The following is a 23,398-nucleotide window of genomic DNA, read 5'->3' as shown; positions in this document are numbered from 1 at the left end:
CTTGTTTTTGCATTAAGGTGTTCACAGATCATTACAGTTAAAGTATTTGGAAATTTTGAAAAAAAGTCAAAACTCTTCTGAAATAAGTACATGCGAAATTATTCCATTTATAAAGCTTATTAAACATATCACCTTATGAAGGACAGTCAATATTTAGTGCTTGGCAAATAAAGTACTCTACTAGGAAAAAGAGACGGCAAGAGCACGGTTCAGCAGACGTATCTGTATGCACACACTGGACAGCAGGGCATACACTTCTCTTTACCCACCTCAGCTGAGAAAGAGTGCTTATTCACTGCTAACAGAAACCCAACTATATAAAGTGAATTATGGGTTAATACTTCAAATGTTAAGTTGGCTTCCAAACTGATAAGAGATGACTACAGTATTAGGAAAAGGGTAAGAAGCTCAAGTAAATGTAATAGGAAGAGCCAATGTATAAAGTTTCTGATGACCTCAAGCTAACAGAGAACTGGCTGTCAAGAGGACTCTGTGGAAGAAACTCATCCAACGACGTACTTTCCAGACACATTAGTGTTGGACTAGAACTACTCTCAATGAGATATGTGAACACAAATGCAATAAAAGTAAATATGAACAAGAAATTCCATGTCACATATATTTGAACTGCCAACCATTTTGGTTGATGGTACTCAAATACCATTATGTTTCTTTTACAAATCAGTCTGTATAAATGCCCAGAGTCAAGGAGGCAGAATTAGGAACAAAAATGGGAACCTGGTCATTTTGTGACCTTGAAGAACTGTTGTTGTTATTCAGTCACTAAGTCCTGTCCAACTGTTTGTGACTCCATGGACTACAATGCACCAGGCTCCCCTGTTCTTATCTCCTGAAGTTTGCTCAAATTCATGTCCATTGAGTTGGTGAAGCTACTCAACCATCTCACCCTCTGCTGCCCTCTTCTCCTTTTGCCTTCAATCTTCCCCAGCATCAGGGAATGCTGATGAGTTGCTCATTTTCCAATGAGTTGGCTCTTTACATCAGGTGGCAAAATTACTGAAGCTTCAGCTTCAGTATCAGTCCCTCCAATGAATATTCAGGATTGATTTTCTTTTAGGATTGTCTGTTTGCTCTCCTTGCAGTCCAAGGGATTCTCAAGAGTCTTCTCCAACACCACAGTTCAAAAGCATCAATTCTTCAGTGCTCAGCTTTCTTTATGGTCCAACTCTCACATCCACACATGACTACTGGAAAAACCATAACTTTGACTAGACAGACTTTTGTCAGCAAAGTGATATCTCTGCTTTTTAATACACTGTCTAGGTTTGTCATAGCTTTCCTTCCAAAGAACAAGTGTCTTTCATTTCATGGCTGCAGTACAGTCACTATCCACAGTGATTTTGAAGTCCAAGAAAATAAAATCTGTTACTGTTTCCACTTTTCCAGGTATATTCAAAAAGAGACTAAATCTGCTAATATTCTCACTTCAGTGGTTTCATGCAGCTACACAGGCATACACTGCCATTAGGTAAAGAAAACTCTTTATAAAGAAGTGGTACACTCGAGTTCAAGTTAATAAAAAAAAAAAAACTGATGGAGATGGGTTCAAGAAAAAGAAACTCAATCTCAAGAAACATAAAAAAGGCCAGGTGGGACTTTAACTTGCAAACATATTACTCTGTAAATATGAGTTAGTGTCAAACAAATCTCAACTAATAGAAATAGTCAAGTTCTCAACAATATTTTACCTATAAATATTCCTCTATCCAAACTAACCTCATTTATATCTACTTATGTGCACTGATGATTCAAAGCTAATAAACGTGATACATGCAATAACCCAAAGATAACCATTTTCTTTTAAGAGAACTTGATTCATGTCTTCCCTATTTTTATCTTTTTTGGATCAGTGATACTGAGATGTTTACATAGAGGGATGTATGTTCTACTTCATAGTACTCTTTAACACACAAATATTTCCATTGTTAAAGGCCCCATATGGAGTCAGCAGTGCTGAAATTCAAGACTCAATACCCAATCCTAACTGCAGGAATACTATTCCTAACCCCAGGAATACTATTCTACTAGGTCAGCACAGAATGTTCTGTCAGCACAAATGAGGTAATTCTTTCTAACCACCACTTCCCAAAGAAAGAGGAGGCAATCTGCCACAAAGACCCTTTCCCTCCCCCACAGGTAGGTTAACCTAAGCCTGAAAGGCTTTTTTGGTTACAAATTCCTTGTCTTGCCTATAAATATCTTTCCCTTACTGTGGTTCTTTGGAGCTCCTTTCTACTTGGCTAGATTAGTGATGCTGCCCAACTTATGACTCATTAATAAAGCCAATTAGATACTTAAAATTCATTCAGTTGAATCTTGTTAAAAAAAAAAAAAAAAAATCCAAGTTCATTTTGCTTAATATTGCCCTTCTTCTTGAACCTGTAAAATTAGGTATACAGCACCATACCTCAAATTAAATCCCATTTACAAACCCATGTTTTAAAACACAGAAAATAAGAATTAGAAATATGTATTAAGAAACAGTGAAACTGGAAGAAATAGTGAAGTAACCCTCAATTCTTAAACATAAACCATTCTCCAATGCAAAATGAAAACGTGTTTTTCTCGGGTCTTTGTACCATATGTTTAAAAATTATCTCTTTAATTCATTCAAATATTAAGTTATGGTCTATCATGGTCAAGACATTCTAAAAATACAATCTGACCCTCTAAGAATTAGATATCCAATTTGGAAAATCAAAGATGTACACAAATTACCACAATACAATGCAGCAAGTACACGCGACACTGGTGGAAAAAACCCTGGCTCTGTAAGAACTTAAAGGAGGGCGAGAGCTCTGCTTCTTGACCTGGACATTGAAGAGGCACATAACACCGCCTGCACCCTTCTCCGACATTCTCAGAACCCTCAACAGCACACGCACAGAGCAATCGTGCTCCACCAGTTCTTCCTCCAGTCTCTGAAACTTGACCAAACTACGGTCTACATCTTCACCACCTTCTATCCATTAGCTTAACCTACTTTTTTTTTTTCACCCTTTAAACCAGAAGAATAAAGCTTTCTTTCCATCAAAGTAGTGAGTTCTAAGAAAACAAACAAGACCAATAGTGTGGTAAATCATTCATTACATCATGACAATGTTACCACACTGCCATCCTGTGGAAGTATAGTTACTGGCAATTTACTCCTGTAGATCAAACTTCCAATGTGTTAGAATTCCCCTCAAATTATCATTAGGAAGATATATACAAAGTCTGTTAGCTTATTTTTAAGCAAAGAAAATCTCTATGATTTGGGACAAATAATAATCTTCTAAAACAGAACCTAAACATCTTTTCACTTTTACAGTACTTTTTTTTTTTCCCCCAAGGGTATTGGGTGGGACTAGATTGATACAGAAAAGAAACAAGCCATTGTTCTTGGCTTAAGGTACACAAATGAGTTGGTCTGTAAAATAAAAGGCACCCAAAGGTCTGATTCAAGTACCAAAGAAATGCCCAGTTTTCCAGAAGCTCTTGGTGTTCCCCAAAGTAACCTTTAAGTACTTTCTTTCTCCCTGACAAAGCATCACAACTTAAGTTGACAGCACCCTTCATGCTTTCAAAGTACTACTGTACTTCCCTTTATGTGAATAAAGTTAGAAAAGGTTTTGTGAATACTATATTCCAGTTAACCCTAATCTACCATGAAACCACCTTAGCACTCACTCTCTCTCCTGGGTGATATTGAACAGAAAGGGCTGGCAAAACACTCCTTTTCCCTTTCTTCTCTCTCAACCACAACAGCACTAACCAAAAGAAACAGAAAATACTTTAAAACTCACCCAGTTTTGCTTTATTATTAATAAATGTGATTAAAGGCTTACCAGACTGCTGAAACCTTTGATTAATAAAGATATTTTACTGCTTGATGACTGTGAATGCTGATAAAGGGAGTGAAAGATGGGAAGAAACATACATGAAATTATAGCTTACAAGACCCCCCCCCCAAAAAAAAAACCGAAAACAAACAAACAAAAACCCTCCATGGATTCTTCTTGACCAGCAGAGAGAAATATGACTAACTTGACAGACACACAAGAGAAAAAATAATTTTTCTTTCTCAAGGATGTGGTTCTTTATAAACTGTATTGAATGAATCTTTTAAACTACTGTTTTATAAGCTCTATTTGTAAAAGCAGGAAGAAGTGACTTGTGCAAAACATTTGAATGGAGACACAATGACCATTTTTAAAAATAGGAAATACACCTAGTACTGAAATCAAGAATAGAACAGCAGAAAGAACAACGAAGAAATACAGTTTAGAAGTGTAAGATGATGCTCTTTGGTCACTGCCAGAGCTAAACAGAAACAGGAGGGCAGGGAAGCGAGACTTGGCTTCCCTTAGCTCTTCTTCCTCTTCCTGATTCAGGGGCATTTCACAAAGGTCTGTCCCTCAGTCTTCTCCCTAACTCTGTTCTCCTGACCATATCATTTTTAGGGGCCTAAATTTTTAAAATTAAACAAAGAAACTGTCAGTTCTTCCCCATAACCATTTAATTTAAAAGTGTTTTTTCCTTATACCGTTCCAAAACAAAAAGCTCGGAGTTATTGTTTAATCCATCATCTTCTTTTCTGGATTCCAATGCTGGTTTACAGTGTTTTCAGGGTAATGAGATATATATCACATGTTGATATATTTCTACAGTAAGGTATTTATTTATATGGTAGGCAACACAGTTACAGTGATCTTTTGCATCACAGGGTATGGAGCCGAAATATCTACACTTAGGCTTCAGCTCCATTACTAGCTACATGATCCTGAGCAAATTATGTCTTCTTTTATTTAACAGGATCTATCCTCAAGGTGAGGTTATAAAGAGTCAATGAGTTCAATACATGCAAAGAACTTAGGGATAGTTCATGGTGTATAAGAACCACCTGATACATACATGTGTACTATTTCAGTGGTGATTGTTATAAAGTATGCTGACGTGGGTATAAACCTAATTAGCAGATTATAACTTTTTTTTTTTTAAACTGATATAACACATACTAAAAAAGCCTCATCCTTTTAAAATGTACCACTAAGTGGTTATTACAGTCACAAAGTTGTGTGACTATCACCACTATTTAATTCTAGAACATTTCTTCCCCCTCAGAAGAAACCCTGTATCTATAAGCTGTCACTCTAGTCCCCAAACCCTTGGCAACCTCTAAACCAACTTTCTGTCTCTTACCAGCTTGCTTTCTTCATGGATTTGCCACCTCTGGACATTTTATACAGAAAGAATCCTACAACATATGGCCTTTTGTGTCTGGTTTATTTTACTCAGCACAATGTTTTCAAGGTTCACAGTAGTATGTATCACCTTTATTCCTTTTCACTGCCCAACAACATTCCACTGTATGGACTTTATCCATTCATCAGTTGATGGACATTGGGTTGTCTTCACTTTTTGGCTATTATGAATAACGAATGGTGCTATGAACATTACAAGTTTCTGTGTAAGTATATAATTTTCAATTCTCTTGGGTATATACCAAGGAGTGGATTTGTGGGTCACAGTAACTTTATCATTAAGTTTTTGATAAACTGCCAAACTACTATGTTTTTTAATCAAGTAAACAGCTTTATTATTTTTGTTAATGTTTTCCAATATTATTATAATAGAATTGTATTATTTTATTATAAAGACACTGGTTTCAGATGACAACTTCTCCGCGATTAATACAACCCATAAAAATTCTGTCTCTATCATAGAAAATGAGTTCTAAGATTCTAGACACCATCTATTACTAAGCATCTTATTCTAAAGATGTGTTCTAAAACCTGCAGAGCAAATTAAAATCTTGCAGAGAAAACACTCGGTCTACACTATGGTCTGAATATTTATAAACCCAATGCCCAAGGAAAGGGTATTAGGAGGCAGCCTTTGGGAAGTGATTAAGTAATGAGGTCACCAGGGAACAAGTACCCTTTTAAAAGAGGCCCCAGAGAGCTGGCTCATTCCTTCTACCACGTGGGCACAAAGAAGGTATCAAGCTAAGAAACAGGAAAAGAGCCCTCAGAACAATGTGAGCATTCTGGTCGCTTGATTTTAGACTTTCTAGCTTCCAAATTGAGAAATAAATTTCTCTTGTTTATAAACTACCCAGTCTGTGGCATTTTTGTTATAGCAACTTGAATGGACTAAGACAGTGTGCTGTATATTACTCAGAAAGGGCTTTCAAAAGCTTATTAAACTGTTAAGGATGCTCAGTCTCTTACAGTGAGTAAGGTGAATTAGAATAGTGTGTATATGTGTGTATATATAGTGTAATAGTGTGTATATAGTGCGTATATATCATTTCCCCAAATTAAAAAAAAAAAGGCTGATAAATATTAAATCGAGACTTATTTCTGCAAAAACAAAACAAATTCATTAAGGGAAAGTTGATAATAACACCCTTCGGTAAAAATGCCTAACCCTCCTTATTAATACAAAAAAGCAAAACACTGTAAAGTTAGCTTTATTACTCATGGGTAATACCAACCAAACAGAAACGTCTGACAATGAAAGAATGTATACGAAACACCTCTTAGAAGTTGACAAAATATGAGAAGTCAAATTACTTACCTATGTAGACTCTTTTGCTGTATCTCTGCATCAGTAACAACACAAATACATGCAGTGGGATAAGGTTGATAATAAACACATAACCACCCCAAGCAGAGACCTATGAGTAAAGAAATGCTAAGTTAAATAATTTACATATTTGCTTCTTAAAGTAGGTAAATTTTGCCACAACAGTCTAAACATAGAGTAAACACCAGGATTTTCAGCAATTTTGAGATGCTTCAAAATAACCTATTTTTTTCTATAACATACAGATAACTTATTTTTTCTTTATTTTTTGTTGATAATTACAACAACACAATTCCATAAATCCAATACACTTTTCTGTATCCACTAGAGGAATGGTCAAATTAAATTAAACTTATTAAGAACATTGAGAACAGTTTCTGAATTGGCAATAAAAAGACTGTCACAGAGATACAGACTTTAGAATACATATCATAAACTTTTAAAAGCAAAAAACCATTTTGCTCTCCCCCATTTTTATGGTAAATACATTGCAAGGGAATTCACTGACAGTAAGAACAATGGATGCTAACATCAGTCAACACCTCAACTAAAAGGAATACTCAGATGAGCTGGATGTGCTTTGTTATCCTCAAGATAAAAGGTGCTACCTTGGGTATAAATTTCTTCCTACTAATGGATACAAACCAAGATCCCAGTTTAATGTTTAGCCCGTATCACAAAGCTAGAAAAATTCTATTTATCAGACAACTGAGTATGTTCTGGTCTAAATTAATAAAGATCCTAAAGATTATGCTTGTTCCAAACCAACAGAATTTATTATTTTTTAATAACATTCAATTCAATAACAGACATTAAGGTCTGTCAAGATCAAAGTTCTTGCATGTGCTCTTATAATGAAAAGCTTGATAGAACCATTTGAATCAACAGTCACCTTAGGCGACTATATGTTAACATACATTCTAACAACTATCCCTGTCTAAAATATTTCAGAACCACTTATATAAGAAATTGCTTTTTGTTTACAATTCCTATAACAACATCAGTTTACTGCTTCAGTCATGTGCTATTTTTTCACCAAAGACAACATTACTCTGGTTGAGCTCCAGTGCTACCTGAAGTACTTCTGGTTATTTCTAAAATTTAAGTCTAAACTTAAAAGAGAGTAAGTTTGCTATTACTGAGCACAATGTGCCTAGGACACATTAATTAGGCATATGATACGTCCTAACCTTTAACCACTTTAAAAGGGGCATGGATAATTTGGGAACACAAATTCGGTGACATTTGTTTAACAACCAAAAAAAGAGTTACCTAAGATTATCATTAATTTTCAGCATAAGAAAAGTATATAGGCTGTGGTGTGAAAAGAAAGGCAGGAGATTAAAGAGGTGATACTGAACTCCCATCGTAAGTAACCAGTCAAAAAAATTATACAAGTAGTTCTCAGGTTAACCCAGAGAATGTGACCATTATTTACAAAAAGTTGTACATCTGAAAGAAAAGTTTTCGTTTTCACTTGCTGCAAATATTATGCTTGAGAGGTTGAGTATTAGTCCTCCATCACCCATAAAGTAGAAGTCCATCCAAGACCTTGAAGACAGGAGTAGGGAAGACAGTGGTAGTAAGGAAAGAGAATGCATTAAATAAAAGATCTTAAAGACTTCAGGAGAAAGGAAATGGAGAACTGCCCTGGCTGAGAAGAGAAGGCACTGGTCTAGTTGCCAAAGACTTAGACCTCATGTATTCAGTTTCAAGTATGAAATCTTACCATATAGAAATACGACAAGCAGCAGCACATCGTCCAAAAAACTGACCCAGTTTTTACAGATTTTACCTAAAAAACAAACAAGCAACTGATATATAAAAATGTTTATAAATGTTCCTGTTGAGTGAAAAAAGGTTAAGTGTTTAGTAAACTTGTATTACAAGAAGCGAAAATTATTCTTTAAAAAGGGTAATGAGATTACACAGATACTTAGATCCACTTACTAACACCGGACAGTAGTCAAGACATTTTAGGAGTAGCTTTGATTTTTTTTAGTTATGTAGTTTTTAGTAAGAAGAATCATATCAAAGGGAACAATGTATATTTTTCCATTTGTTCTATTTTCTATCTTAAAATGATTAATATGAACAAATTAAGATTTTTAACTAAAGAATAAATTTGTTTAGTAACTCTACATTTTTATATGTAAGGTTTGCTTAGACCTAACACCTTTATCTGTGGTTTTTCTTCATCTGAATGTGATCATCTATATATCATAATATTAATTATGAACATTCATTTTTGAAAACAAATTAAGCTAGAAATTCTAAGACACCACAATCAACATCTTCATTAAATTTATATTCTTAAATTTTTAGAAGACATAATGTCAGTAAAATTCTCAATTACTCTCAACTGGAAAGGCAACATTCTGTAAACGAAGGTTTAAAAAGTTGACAAATGCCTATGGTCTAAAAAGAAACTAATCAAAGAGTTTATATGTTTGTCTGAAAGAGCAAAATACATTAGCACCTTCAGAAACAGCATTTAAAATTTTAAAAGCATAAGCTCTGAATACTTATGCCAAGAGCAATGGGTCATCTTTAAGATGAATCAAGTGAGTGTCCTAAAGAAATGATAAACATAAGGCCCATTATAAGTAATCCTGTATTAAGAGCTATCTTTATGTCCTGATATGACAAGAAGTTCAACTCAACAGTATTATACAGAGCTTATTTCAAGGAATTCTTTATTTTCAAAATGGTCTTCTATTAGTACATTAAAACAAACCACAGGTGACATCAACCTTTGGGGAAATTGTAACAAAAAAGCAAGGGAAAGAGGAAGAAAAGAGGAAACATTCCTATTTCACAGCACTTCGAGCTGCCAGAGACTTACTTCTAATAGACTATGAAACACTGCTCGGAATTCAATGTTGCAGTGCATGTGTATGCCAAAATATAATCCAATCTCCTCCCCTAAACCATGCCAACTTTGAAAAGGTTTCCCTTTGGACAGGGTAAAATAACGTGGGTCCTATTCTAAAATACAAATGGGGAGGGGATATATTAAAACATTAAAAAATTTTAAAGCAAGACAATTATAATCTGGAAGTTTGTTTTATAACTTTATTCATATCCTGAAAGCCACTGAACTGTATACTTTCAAAGACTAAATTTTATAGTATGTAACTTATTTCTCAAAAAAAGTTTGTGCAGTGATGCTAAAATAGTGCATAAAGGGAAATTGCTTATATTAGAAGTGTATGAGTGCTCAGTTGTGTCTGACTCTTTTGCAGCCCTATGGACTGTAGCTCACCAGGCTTCTCTATCCATGGGATTTTCCAGGCAAGAACACTGGAGTGGGCTGCCATTTCCTACTTCCCAACCCAGGGATCAAACCCGCATCTCCTGAGTCTCCTACACTGGCAGGTAGATTCTTTACCACTGAGCCACCACCCGGGAAGATTCCTTACATTAGAAGAGATGATTTCAAATGACTAATATAATAATCTAGAAAAATTAAAGCAAAAACTGAGAAATAAAATAATAAAAAGAGATATCATGTTCTTAGATGACTCTCAGAAGTATTACGCTGCATGAAGTAAGTCAGACATAAAGGGCCACCCCAAACTATCTGTTTCTATAACATGGCATTCCAGAAAAGAAACTCCCAGAGATAATACAGACAGAAATCAGATCTGTGATTGCAAGTAATACAGTTTAAGGACAAGGCTGATTACAAAGGCACAGGAAGAAACTTAAAATCCCACAACTATAGGATGTAATATGGTGAGAAGTATTGTTTTAAGTACTAGTCTATCTGCATTAGCTCTATTTTTGGTGATAGTAACAACAGAAACAAACATGCACTCACCCCTTTCTGTGTGCCTACAATGTTCTGTACCTTTACATGAATTAACTTATGTAAACCATATGAGGTGATTATTTTTTCACTTTGCAACAGGATTTTATTTTTTGCTTTATATCCATTACAGTGTTTGAAACCTAAAGACATAAATTTTCTCCTCAAATTTGGATGTGTATGTATCACTTGTCTTTCATTTTTATAACTGATGAAATAGACATGGAGGAAGTTTCAACAACTCTGAGTGACAGAACTGGAATTCAAACAAAGAGGAAGAAGATCCAAGAAAAACAAAACAGTGAAACAAACTAATATTTGAAACTATAATCAAAGACAGCTTTCCAGAAATAAAAACTAACAATATACTGTGTTGAAAGGGTTTACCATTACCAGGAGTATCAACTTTGGGACACAGCTTAAGAAATCTATTAGACTTCAATGCTATATAGGTGAAAAAACAAAAAACTCATTATTTCTTCAGGAAAAAAAAAAAAAGACGTTTCTTATGAAACACATAAAATTAGGTTAACAGTAAGAGCAAAATGATGACAGTACAATTTCAAAAATTTCAAGTAAAGAACAAATGACCTAGACCTTTCTATCTAGCCAAACTCTCACATATGAGACTAGCGATACCATGTATAAAAAAAAATGCGTAAATGACATTAAAATACAAAATACTATATATTAGTATATAAAATATATTACATACTTAATAATATGTTATACATAACAAAAGCCATATATGAAAACTACAGTGAACATATTCAATGGTGAAAGCCTGAAGCTTTTCTCTACGACCAGGAAGGAGACAAGGATGTCTACTTTTACCACCTCTATTCAACACAGTACTTAAGTCCTACCCAGAGCAATTAGACAAGAAAGATAAATAAAAGGAATCCAAATTGGTTGGAAGGAAGGAAAATCACCCTTATTCACAGATATAATCTCATATGGAGAAAGCCCCCAGTCACAAAACCTGCTAGAGCTAACAAATGAACTCAGCAAAACAGCAAGATACAAGTCAACACAGGAAAAACAAATAAACCCCACTGCATTTCTATATACTAACAAATAGCAACGCAAGAAGGATATTACAAAAAAATTCCAAAAGCATCAAAAAGAATACAATTAAACTAATGAAGTAAAAGACTTGTATGATGAAAACTGTAAAACACTGTTTAAAGAAAACAGAAATGGAAACACCCCATGATTATCATGGACTGGAAGACGACAATGCTACCCAAAGTGATCTAGAGTCAATGCAACCCATCTTAAAATCTGATGATTTTTTCTTTGCAGAACTAAAAAACCCACCATAAAATTTATATGGAATCTCAAGGGACCCTTAGTAGCCAAAGGAATCCCGAAAAAGAACAAAGAGGACAAACACCTCCTGATTTTAAAACTCACTACACAGCTAAAGTAATCAGTGTGGTGTTGGCCTGAAGACACATATACACTGATGGGTCAATGGAACAAAATAAAAGCTCGCAGACAGACTTCTATCTATGTGGTCAGATGGTTTTTAGTAAGGGCGCCAAGCCTTTTCAGTGGGGAACCACAGTCCCTTCAGGACACAGTGCTGAGCAAACTGGACATCAGTGTGCAAAATAACGAAGCTGGACCCTTACCAGCATATACAAAAACTAACTCAAGTAGACCTAAATGTTAGACCTAAAACTGTAATAAAACTTTTAGAAGAAACTACAGGGCAACAGCTTCATGACATGGGATCTGGCAGTACTCTCTTGGATAAGACACCAAAGGCACAGAAATAAAAAAAATCACAAACAAACTGGACTTCATGAAAAATTCAGTATTTGGTGACTCAAAAGGCAAGATCAAAAGAGTGAAAAAGGCAGCCTACAGAATGGGAGAAAACGTTTGCAAATCATGTATCTTATAAAGGATTAATATTGAGAATATATTGAGAACTCCTAAAACTCATCAACCCAAAACCAAACAATCCAGTTCAAAAATGGGCAAGGAACTTGAGTAAACATTTCTCCAAAGATAACACAAATGGCCATTAACCACATGAAAAGATGCTCAACATCACTGACTGGAAAAATGCAAATCGAAGCTATAAAGAGTTATTACCTCAAACCCATTAAGTAACAAAACAAACAAAGTGTTCATTTGGATGTGAAGAAATTAGAAACCTTATGTACTGCTAGTAGGAATGTAAAATAGTACAGCTGCTACAGAAAACAATACGGTGGTTTCTCAAAAAATTGCAATACAACTAACACGTGATCTGGCAATTTCACTTCTGGGTATATACCCAAAAGAACTGAAAGCAAGGCCTCTAAGAGATATTTGTATACCCATGTTAGCTAAAACATGGAAGCAACCAAACTGTCCATCAAAAATGAATGGATAAACAAAAGGTGGTATATAGATACAATAGAATATTATTTTCAGCCATAAAAAAGGAAATTCTGACATATGCCACAGCATGGGTGAATCTTGAGGACATTACACTAAGTGAAATAAGCCAGTCACAAAGAGATAAAGACGTATGATTCCATTTATATGAAATACTTAAGAGCTGTCAAAATCACAGAGACAGAAAGCAGAATGGTGGTGGGTCAGGGGCTAAGGAAGGTTAAAATGGGAAGTTATGGAAAACTATGACGATGGACGGTGGTGACGACTGTACAGCATTATGAATCTACTGAATGCTAAACACTACTGAACTCTACATTTACAAATAGTTAAGCTGGTATATTTTATGTTACATATATTTTATCACAATTTTAAAAAACACACAAAAACCCCAAAGCAACAACCATGAGATACCACTTCATACCAATAGTCAAGTAAAACAAAAAAAACTAGGGGGAGGAAAAAAGTTTTGGTGAGGATCAGGAGAAATTAAAATCCTCATATCTGCCAGTGGAAATGTAAAAGGGGGAAACCACTGCGGGAAATAGTCTGGCAATTCCCCCAATTCCACTCTTACGTATATATGAAGAGAAATGAAAATATATATATGTCCACAAAAACGAGTACACAAATGTCACTGGCAGTATTACCCATAATACTTAATACTTGAAAACAACTCAATGTCCATCAGCTAATGGATTTTAAAAATGTGGTATATATACAATGGGTTGAAAGGGAAAGCGTTACTCGCTCAATCTTGTCCAACTCTTTTGAGACCCCATGGACTGTAGCCTGCCAGGCTCCTCTGTCCATGGAATCCTCCAGGCAAGAATACTGGCGTGGGTTGCCATTCCCTTCTCCAGAGGATCTTCCCAACCTGGGGATCCAACTCAGGTCTCCCGTATTGGAGGCAGATTCTTTACCATCTGAGCCATCAGGGAAGTCGTACAATACAACACAGTGCAATTCAATGGTTATTCAGCCACAAAAAAGAAATACTGATACATGTCAAAATACAAAGATTATGCTAAGTGAATGAAGCCATACATTAAAGGTCACATTTTTTATGTGGATTTTACCTACATGAAATGTCCAGAATAATAAGTCTTCAAACAGAAATTAAATTAATGGAAGAAATAAGGAATGAGGAGGTTCAAGATTTCTTTACAGGGTATAAAATGTTCTGCAAGTAAACAGAGGATACTAAAAGCCACTGAATTGTACACTTTAGAATGGTTGAAAGTGAATTTATGTCATGACTTTTGTCTCAACTTCTTAAATTTTTAAATGGTGAAAGGTAATTAACATGCCAGTTAAGGCACTACTGCAATAGTTCAGAATCATGCTATTTTTAAAAGAATATAAAGAATAAAAAAACTAAACAGTAACACTTTTGAATTTCATAAAAGCATGAAAAAATTTTAAACTATGACAAAATGCAAATGACAGTGATACCTGGGTGATAGTTTCTTTACATTAGTTTTCTATGTTTTTAAATTCCCAACAGATAGAATATATTATTTTTTATTATGAAAGGTTTCAAACATATAGAAGAGTAGAGAATAACAGTCATCCAGACTTCCAAATGCAAATAAAACATATTTGCTCTGGATGATTTTATTAAAAAAAAGCTTTTTAACAGACATAGTTGAACCTCCCCCTTCATACTTCCTTCCTCCGTATCACTCACCCATACTCAAGAGTAACCACTATCATAAAGTTGGTATATATGACAGATAAATGCCATATTTTTATACTTTCATTATAAAGAAGTATAAATTGACAATATACAATATAGTCTGTACTATTTAAAATTACTGTATGTGTTCTACCTCAATTTATTTTTCCACTTGGCATTATACTATCAAGATCCAGCCATACATATTGTCAAAATATATACTTAATATATAAGTTAAATACTACATATTAATTAAAAGACCTCAAAAAGTATAGCATACATGTAATGGAAGTACCAGGAGAGGAGAGAAAGGAACAGAATATTTGAAACAATAACAACTGATAATTTCCCCTAAATAAAGTCAGAAACCCAACTACAGATTCAGAAAGCTCAATAAATGCCAAAAGAACCAACCCCACCTAGGCATATCTTTTTCAAACTACAGAAAATCAATGATAATGAAAAAACCCTAAAAGAAGCCAGAGGTAAAGACACCTTAGAAGGACAAGGATAACAACCACATGACTTCTATTCAGAAATCATGCAAGCAAGACGAGATTAGAGTGAAATATGTAAGAACTGAGAAAGGAAAACAAAAACAAAAACAATCTAGAAATTTGGGCCTGGTGAAATTATCCTTCAAGACTTTCTTAGATAAATGAAAATTGAGGAAATTTGTTGACAGCAGACTTGTCTTGCAAAAAATGCTAGAAGTTCTTTAACAAGAAGGAAAATAACAGATCTGAATCTAAAGAAAGGAATAGCATCAAAGTCAGAATAAGTGAAGGGAAATTACTTTTAGTTTTCTTATTCTTAATTGATTCAACAGATAAGTTTATTGAAAATAATAATACCAACAGTGTACTCTATTATGTATGTATTACATGTGAGTGTAATGACAGTAATGACATAAGGAACTAAAGGGAGGCATTAGGATTGTTGTTACTATAAAGTACTCACACTGCCTGTAAAGTGGTACACGCAGAGTTCAGATATATTGCAGGTTTAGTTCCAGACCACTACAATAAACTGAATATTGTAATAAAGCCAGTCATACAAGTTTGTTTCCCAGGGCATATAAAAGTTACGTTTACACTAAGCTGGAGTCTATTATGAGTTGTTGTTTATTTGTTAAGTCACGCTTCTTTTGCGATACCATGTACTGTAGCCCACCAGGCTCCTCTGTCCATGGGATTTCCCCACACAAGAATACTGGAGTGGGTTGCCACTTCCTTCTCCAGGGGATCTTCCTGACCCAGGGATCGAATCTGCAACTCCTGCACTGGCAGGTGGATTCTTTAGCACTGAGCCACCTGGAAAGTCCCCAATATTAAGAGTACATTATGTTTAATAAAACAATACATGATACTTTAAAGAATACTTTACTGCTAAAAAATGCTAACCATCATCTGAACCTCTAGGGAGTTATAATCGTTTTGCCATGGTAACATCAAAAATCTGATTACAGATCACTGGAACAAACATAATAATGAAAAAGTTTGAAATATTGTGAGAAAAACCAAAATATGACAGACACAAAGCGAGCAAATGTCTAGTGCTGACAGACTCACTTGATGCAGGGTTGCCACAAACCTTCAATTTGTAAAAATGCAGTATTTGTGAAGTGCATTAAAACGAGGTATGCCTGTATAGTATTCTTTGAAAATGAACTTGAATCTGCTGTGTATGTCTGCTGCAAACTCTATGGCAACCACTATAAACAGTTTAAAAAAGCGTAACTGATGTGCCAGAAACAGAGAGAAAGCAGAACATATGAAATGCACAGTTCAAACCACAAAAGGAAGAAAAATAATAGAGAACAAAAGTGAAACAAAGAATAAGAGTACCAAACAGAAAACAGTAATATATGTGGTAAATATTAAACCAACTATAGTCAATAATCACTTTGAATGTCAATGGTCTAAATGCACAAATTAAAAAACAAATTGTCAAGGTACATCAAAAACCGAGACAACTATATGTTGTCAAGAAACCCACTTTGAATATAAAGATACAGGGCCTTACCTGGTGGTCCAGTGGTTAAAAATTCACCTGTCAATGCAGGGGACATAGGTTCGACCCCTGGTTTGGGAGCTAAGATCCCACTGAGCCCAAGTGCCACAAGTACTGAAGCCTGCCCGCCCTCGATCTCGTGCTCTGCAAGAAGAAGCCCACACACCACAACTACAGAGAGCCCACATGCAGCAATGAGGAGTACCATGTGCCACAACGGAGATCCAGAGCAGCCAAAAATACGTATTTTTCTTAAAGATTTAAAAAATTTTGAAGTATATATAAAGATACTTATATGCAGAGCACATCATGCAAAATGTTGGGCTGAATGAAGCACAAGCTGGAATCAAGATTGCCAGGAGAAATATCAATAACCTCAGATATGCAGATGACACCACCCTTATGGCAGAAAGCAAAGAAGAACTAAAAAACCTCTTGATGAAAGTGAAAGAGAGTGAAAAAGTTGGCTTAAAACTCAACATTCAAAAAACAAAGATCATGGCATCTGGTCCCATCACTTCATGGCAAATAGATGGGGAAACAATGGAAACAGTGACAGACTTTATTTTCTTGGGCTCCAAAATCACTGCAGATGGTGACTGCAGCCATGAAATTAAAAGACGCTTGCTCCTTGGAAGAAAAGCTATGACCAACCTAGACAGCATATTAAAAATCAGAGACATTACTTTGCCAACAAAGGTCCATCTAGTCAACGCTATGGTTTTTCCAGTAGTCATATATGGATGTGAGAGTTGGACTATAAAGAAAGCTGAGCACCAAAGAACTGATGCTTTTGAACTGTGGTTTGGAGAAGACTCTTGTGAGTCCCTTGGACTGCAAGGAGATCAAACCAGTCAATCCTAAAGGAAATCAGTCCTAAATATTCATTGGAAAAAACGATGCTGAAGCTGAAGCTCCAATCCTTTGGCCACCTGATGCAAAGCACTGACTCATTAGAAAAGACCCTGATGCTGGGAAAGATTGAAGGCAGGAGGAGAAGGGGACAACAGAGGACGAGATGGTTGGATGGCATCACCAACTCGATGGACATGAGTTAGAGCAAGCTCTAGGAGCTGGTGATGGACAGGGAGGCCTGGCGTACTGCAGTCCATGGGGTTGCAAAGAGTCGGACATGACTGAGTGAACTGAACTGATAAAGATATATATAATAAAGCCTACCTCAAAGCAGGGAGCTATCAGAGATCAAGAAGTGCATTATATAATGATAAAGGGATTGATTCTCAAAGACAGCAAAACAATCCTTCAAGTGTACGTGTCTAACAACAACAGAGTGTCAAACTACATGAGGAAAAACTGATAGAGCCATGAGCATAAATAGATAAATCCACTATCATAATTTGAGACTTAAAACTCTTCTCTCAGACAGATGGATCTAGCAGGTAGACAATGAGTAAGGATAGAGGTAAAACTCAACACCACCACCAATCAACTGGATACTGGCTATGGTGGATATCTAAAGACAAATTCATCCAGTAATAGAAGAATACATATTCTTCTCAAGCCAGCATGGAATATTCACCAGGATAAGCAACATCTGGGCCATAAAACACATCCTAACAAATTTAAAAGAATAAAAGTCATATAATATGTATTCTCAGCCCACAATGGACTCAAACAAAAAATCACTAATAGAAAAATAACCAGAAAGTCTCAGAATACAACATAACTTTAAATAAGCACATTCAAATGTCAAAAACCTCAAGAGAAATTTCAAAATAGTGCTAAATAAAAATGAAAACACAACTGATCAAAATTTACGGGATGCAGCAAAAAGCAGTGCTAGTACAGAAATTTATAGCACCGAATGTAACAATAGAAAAGATAGATCTAAGACAATTATCTAAGTTTCCACCTTAGGAAGCTAGAAAAAGAAGAGTAATTTAAATCCAAAAGAAGCAGAATTAAGAACCAGGCAGAAATCAATGAAATTGAAAACAGGAAATTTATAAAGAAAATCAATAAAACCAAAAACTGGTTCTTTGAAAGCTGAACAAAAATCAGTAAACCTCTAGGCCAAGCTAACTAAGAAAAAAAGAAGACACAAATACTAATATCGGAAATGGACGAAGGAACATCACTACAGATCCCCTGGACATTCACTGAAAGGATAATAAAGAAATACAATGAACAACTCTATGTCCAAAAACTTGATAATCTAAACGAAATGAACCAATTTCTTGAAAAGACAAAATTTGCTAATACTCAAACAAAAAGAAACAGAAAATCTGATTAGGTCTCTATCTATTAAAGAAATGGAATAAATAAATAGTTAATAACCTTCCAAAACAGAAAGCACCAGGCCAAGGGGGAGTTCACTCGTGAATTCTACCAAATGATTAAAAATAAATAAATAAAAATGACAACAATTCTCTACAATCTCTTTCTACAAACAGAAGCAGAGAAAATACTTCCTAACTCATTCTACAAGGTCAGTACTGAACCAATACTAAAACCAAAGACATTACAAGAAAAGAAAACTACAGACCTTTATCTCTCTCATTAGATACAAAGTCCTCAACAAGGAAATCAAGTCTAACAAGGTATTTTAAGAATTATATAGCATGACCAAGTGAGATTTACCCCAGGTATGAAATACTGGTTCAACATTTGAAAATAATGTATTCATGACATCGAAAGGTCAAAGAATTTACATATAGTTACAACTGTATGTAACTATAACTGACCCTTGAACAAGGCAGAGGTTGCAGCAGTGACTACCTCCTTGGCATAAAAAAATCCACATTTAACTTTATAGTAGGGCCCTTACATAATCCTTGGGTCCACATCTATGAATTCAACCAAACTGTGAAGCACTGTAGTATGTATTTAATAGAAAACAATATATATGTATAAATGGATCTGCACAGTTCAAACCTGTGTTGTTCAAGGATCAATCATATATCAGTAGAGAAAAGGCATTTGACAAAATCCAACATTCACTCATGATAAACTCAACAAACTAAAGTGGATCTTCTTCAACTTGATAAATAAGATCTATCAAAAAAACCTGTAACCAACATGTTTAATAGTGAGAAACTCAAAGCTTTCCCACTAAGAAAAGGAACAAGGTGAGGATCATCTTACTACCCCTCTTCAACATCATACTGGAAGTACTAGTTAATACAGCAAGACAAGAAACAGAAGGTATACACATAGGGAAAGAAGAAATAACTTGGCAACAGTAAAATAATGCAAATTTCACACACAGAATTCAACATCCTAAGCGACTGAACCACACTTCAACTTTCTTAAGTATTTTTGACCTCTCTCTCCACTAGTAAAGAGACAACAAAAAAATCAATAGCTTATTTTCTGATAGCCTCTTTTATTGGAGCTGTGACTTATCTGTCAAGAACAGTAACAGTTTTCTGCATGCAACTATAATGACAACTTTCAGTAGAAAGTTCATGGGTATTAATGATAAGAAAACATCAAGCATTACTTACCCACAAGTAATATGTGAACTGAAGTGCAAAAATAGCAATGCCTTCGTTATCAAAGGATCCAGCTACTGACCGAGAAATGTAACCTGGTACAATAGCAATAAAGCAAGCAGCTAAAAGTCCTGCTCCTTGGTTCCAAAGTTCTCTGGTAAGCAGGAAAGTAGATATAGATGTAAGGCCGCTAAAAGTTGGTGCAAGGAACACACATACATCTCTTATGTGAACTGTTATGTTCAATGTATTTAAAATCCAATGGATAAGGCCAGCTGTTATCATCAACCCTGGGTAAACCTATGAAAAAAAAAAAAAAGGAAAATTTAATTACAAATATAAGGAGGTAGCTGAAAACACTAATTTCTTTATTATTACATAATTAGGTTGAGAATAAGCTCTCACAACAGTTTGCCTTCTTTACATACTACAAAATTAAATGTTCTTTTTCAATTGGACACAAAAAATTCTCATATACAGAGATACATATTTAAGCAAAAGAAGAAAGATCAGACTGAATGAAGGATTAAAAGTGAAGATGTTTAATGATGGAACACTGGGTAACTTTATAATTGTTCCCACTAACTCTATCTTTCACTATAAACAGGGTTCTAACCTAACACATCCTTAAGTATGGGGTTTTAACAATTGTGCCATACTTGTGTTTAAGAGATTGAGAAACAAACAGAAGATCAAAAGAAGTTATGTGCAGTAGTATTTAAGTGATGTTTATAAATGATTCCTTCTTCCCTTCAAAGTCAAGATCTGGAAAGTGAACAATTCTAGCTAGGAAAAGGAGGACTAGTTAGTGAATTCAAATATAATATTTTGCAACTCCTGGAAGGTTGACATCTTTACACTTCTTAAAATACTTAACAATGGAAAGAAAATAAACTAGAATAGGCCCAGTTAACAGCTATACTCTTCAACCTCTCCCCAAAGGAGGAACATGAAACATTTAAGATTCAACGAACAATAAACAGGACATTAATTCTGAGCTATTTGTGATTAAAATGTGTATTTACACTTTCATCCTTAGCTACATCCTAAAAGATTTTTTTTTCTTTCTCCATCACTGAAACTACAAAGAATGTTATAAATTTACTTTCTGAGCCATACTATTTAAAAAATTGCAAACTTTCCATGGTCTTTAAACCCACTCCTTTGCTTTTTGTCCAAAGCATTTATCACCATTTCACATAGTAATTATTTTACTTATTTACTTACTGTCTATTAAGTAAATACCCTTGGGGACTTTCCTGGTGATCCAGTGGTTAAGAGTTTGAACTTCCAATGCAGGGAGCATGGGATCAATCCCTGGTTGGGCAACTAAGATCCCACATGCCGCACAGCATGTCCAAAAATAAATAAATAAATAAACTCTCTCACAGAATACAAGCTCCAGAATAACAAGAAAAATTTCCCCAGCATCCAAATAACAATGATAGGCATAAAACAGATGCACAGTATCTACTGAATGCATGAAGGAGAGTGGGGTAAGGAAAGGGGAAAAAGTATGGCAATCATCACCATTCTTAAAAACAAAATTTTGTTTCATTACATATACAATACCAGGTCCCAGTGAACAGTTTTGCTAGCAATATTTTTTTTTAAATGGAAATAAATCTGAAAATACCTAAATATGGTAGATTGAACTGACATACAAAATAATACATAGAAGTATTAGATGAAAAGATCAAGGTATTCTAGACAGACAAAACCACTCAACATCAAAAAAGGCATGTTTAACCTTAAAATAAAGAGAACCTGGAAGGGAATCCTTCAGGTTCCAAACGTAAAGAAGCATTTCAAACTAGGCACTAATACCATGGAAGTCTTAAAAAAAAAAAAAAAAACACCCCAAACACTCAAGGTCCTGATACATACCTTAGGTACTTGAGGTGGTTGAGGGGTAGTTATTGCTCACCACTGAGATTAAATAAAAGGCCTAATTCCCAGCACAAATCCAGGGCTTGTTTATGAAACTAGATGAATGCTACCCATCCATCAAATGAAAAAGTTGGCTTAAAGCTCAACAATCAGAAAACTAAGATCATGGCATCCGGTCCCATCATTTCATGGCAAATAGATGGGGAAACAGTGCAAATAGTGGTTGACTTTATTTTTCTGGGCTCCAAAATCACTGCAGATGGTGACTGCAGCCATGAAATTAAAAGACGCTTACTCCTTGGAAGGAAAGTTGTGACCAACCTAGACAGCATATTAAAAAGCAGAGACATTACTTTGTCAACAAAGGTCTGTCTAGTCAAGGCTATGGTTTTTCCAGTGGTCATGTATGGATGTGAGAGCTTTTGAAGTGTGGTGTTGGAGAAGACTCTTGAGAGTCCCTTGGACTGCAAGGAGATCCAACCAGTCCATCCTAAAGGAGATCAGTCCTGGGTGTTCATTGGAAGGACTGATATTGAAGCTGAAACTCCAATACTTTGGCCACCTGATGCGAAGAGCTGACTCATTTGAAAAGACTCTGATGCTGGGAAAGATTGAGGACAAGAGGAGAAGGGGACAACAGAGGATGAGATGGTTGGACGGCATCACCGACTCAATGGACATGGGTTTGGGTAAACTCTGGGAAGTGGTGATGGACAGGGAGGCCTGGTGTGCTGCGGTTCATGGGGTCACAAAGAGTTGGACATGACTAAGCGACTGAACTGAACTGATCAAATGAAACAGTCAGCAACTTCTGCCTTACTTCCAAATCTTTAAATAGAAACAAAACAAGAAATAACTCATTCACCACATGGGTGAGTATGGGTTCCACATTTATACATGCAAGCTCAGTCACTAAGTTATGTCCGACTCTTTGCAACCCCATGGACTGTAGCCCACCAGGCTCGTCTGTCTATGGGATTCTCCAGGCAAGAATACTGGAGTGGGTTGCCATTTGCTTCTCCAGGGGACCTTCCCGACCCAGGGATCCAACTGGTATCTCCCATACTGGCAGGAGGGTTCTTTACCACTGAGTCACCAGGGAAGCCCTCTCCACATTTATAACAACTTCACATATAAGAAACTTAGGCTGAGAAAACAACCTCTAAAAATAGTCCTAAACTTCTGAGGGCTTCAGCAAAAGAAAGTGAAAAAGATTATTATACGGATGGTCCCAAATACCAGGACACCAGGAATCTCAGAAAACCAGCCTTCACTGAGGGTGAATTCAAGATAAAAAGTTAGAAACATACCAGGAAACAAACTACAGTAATCAAAGATTAGTACAATAAAATGTAGGACAGCATTCACACCACGAGAAGTACAGATAAGTCATCTACCTCATCTTTCACCATTCAATACCTTTCTAATCAACCTCAGAAGCCATCATGACTATTCTTCTGTATCATTATCCCTATTTACAAAGATAAAAAGATGTCCCAGATTATAAATGTTAACATCTCACAATCATGGAGAACATATTCCTTCCAAACGAAGAGGGGACATTTA

At 35.5% G+C, this 23,398-nt stretch overlaps 1 protein-coding gene across 6 annotated transcripts in view; it reads right to left on the bottom strand.

Annotated features, from left to right (window-relative positions):
* Nucleotides 1-23,398, bottom strand: part of STT3B (STT3 oligosaccharyltransferase complex catalytic subunit B) — a 107,920-nt gene that overhangs the window by 27,297 nt on the left and 57,225 nt on the right. For all 6 annotated transcript variants that reach the window (XM_081526972.1, XM_081526971.1, XM_081526970.1 and 3 more), the window contains exons 3-5: nt 19,955-20,242; nt 8,321-8,386; nt 6,583-6,682 (exon numbers count right to left, since the gene is read on the bottom strand). In XM_081526972.1, the coding sequence (XP_081383098.1) occupies nt 6,583-6,682; nt 8,321-8,386; nt 19,955-20,242 (454 nt within the window). The remainder of the gene's footprint in view (nt 1-6,582; nt 6,683-8,320; nt 8,387-19,954; nt 20,243-23,398) is intronic.

The sequence above is a fragment of the Giraffa tippelskirchi genome, chromosome 9 (assembly GCF_054371585.1).
Source record: "Giraffa tippelskirchi isolate mGirTip1 chromosome 9, T2T-mGirTip1v1.2.pri, whole genome shotgun sequence".
Classification (NCBI taxonomy): Eukaryota; Metazoa; Chordata; class Mammalia; order Artiodactyla; family Giraffidae; genus Giraffa; species Giraffa tippelskirchi.
The sequence above is the reverse complement of the archived record's forward strand: the minus strand, read 5'-3'. Positions and strand labels throughout refer to the sequence as shown.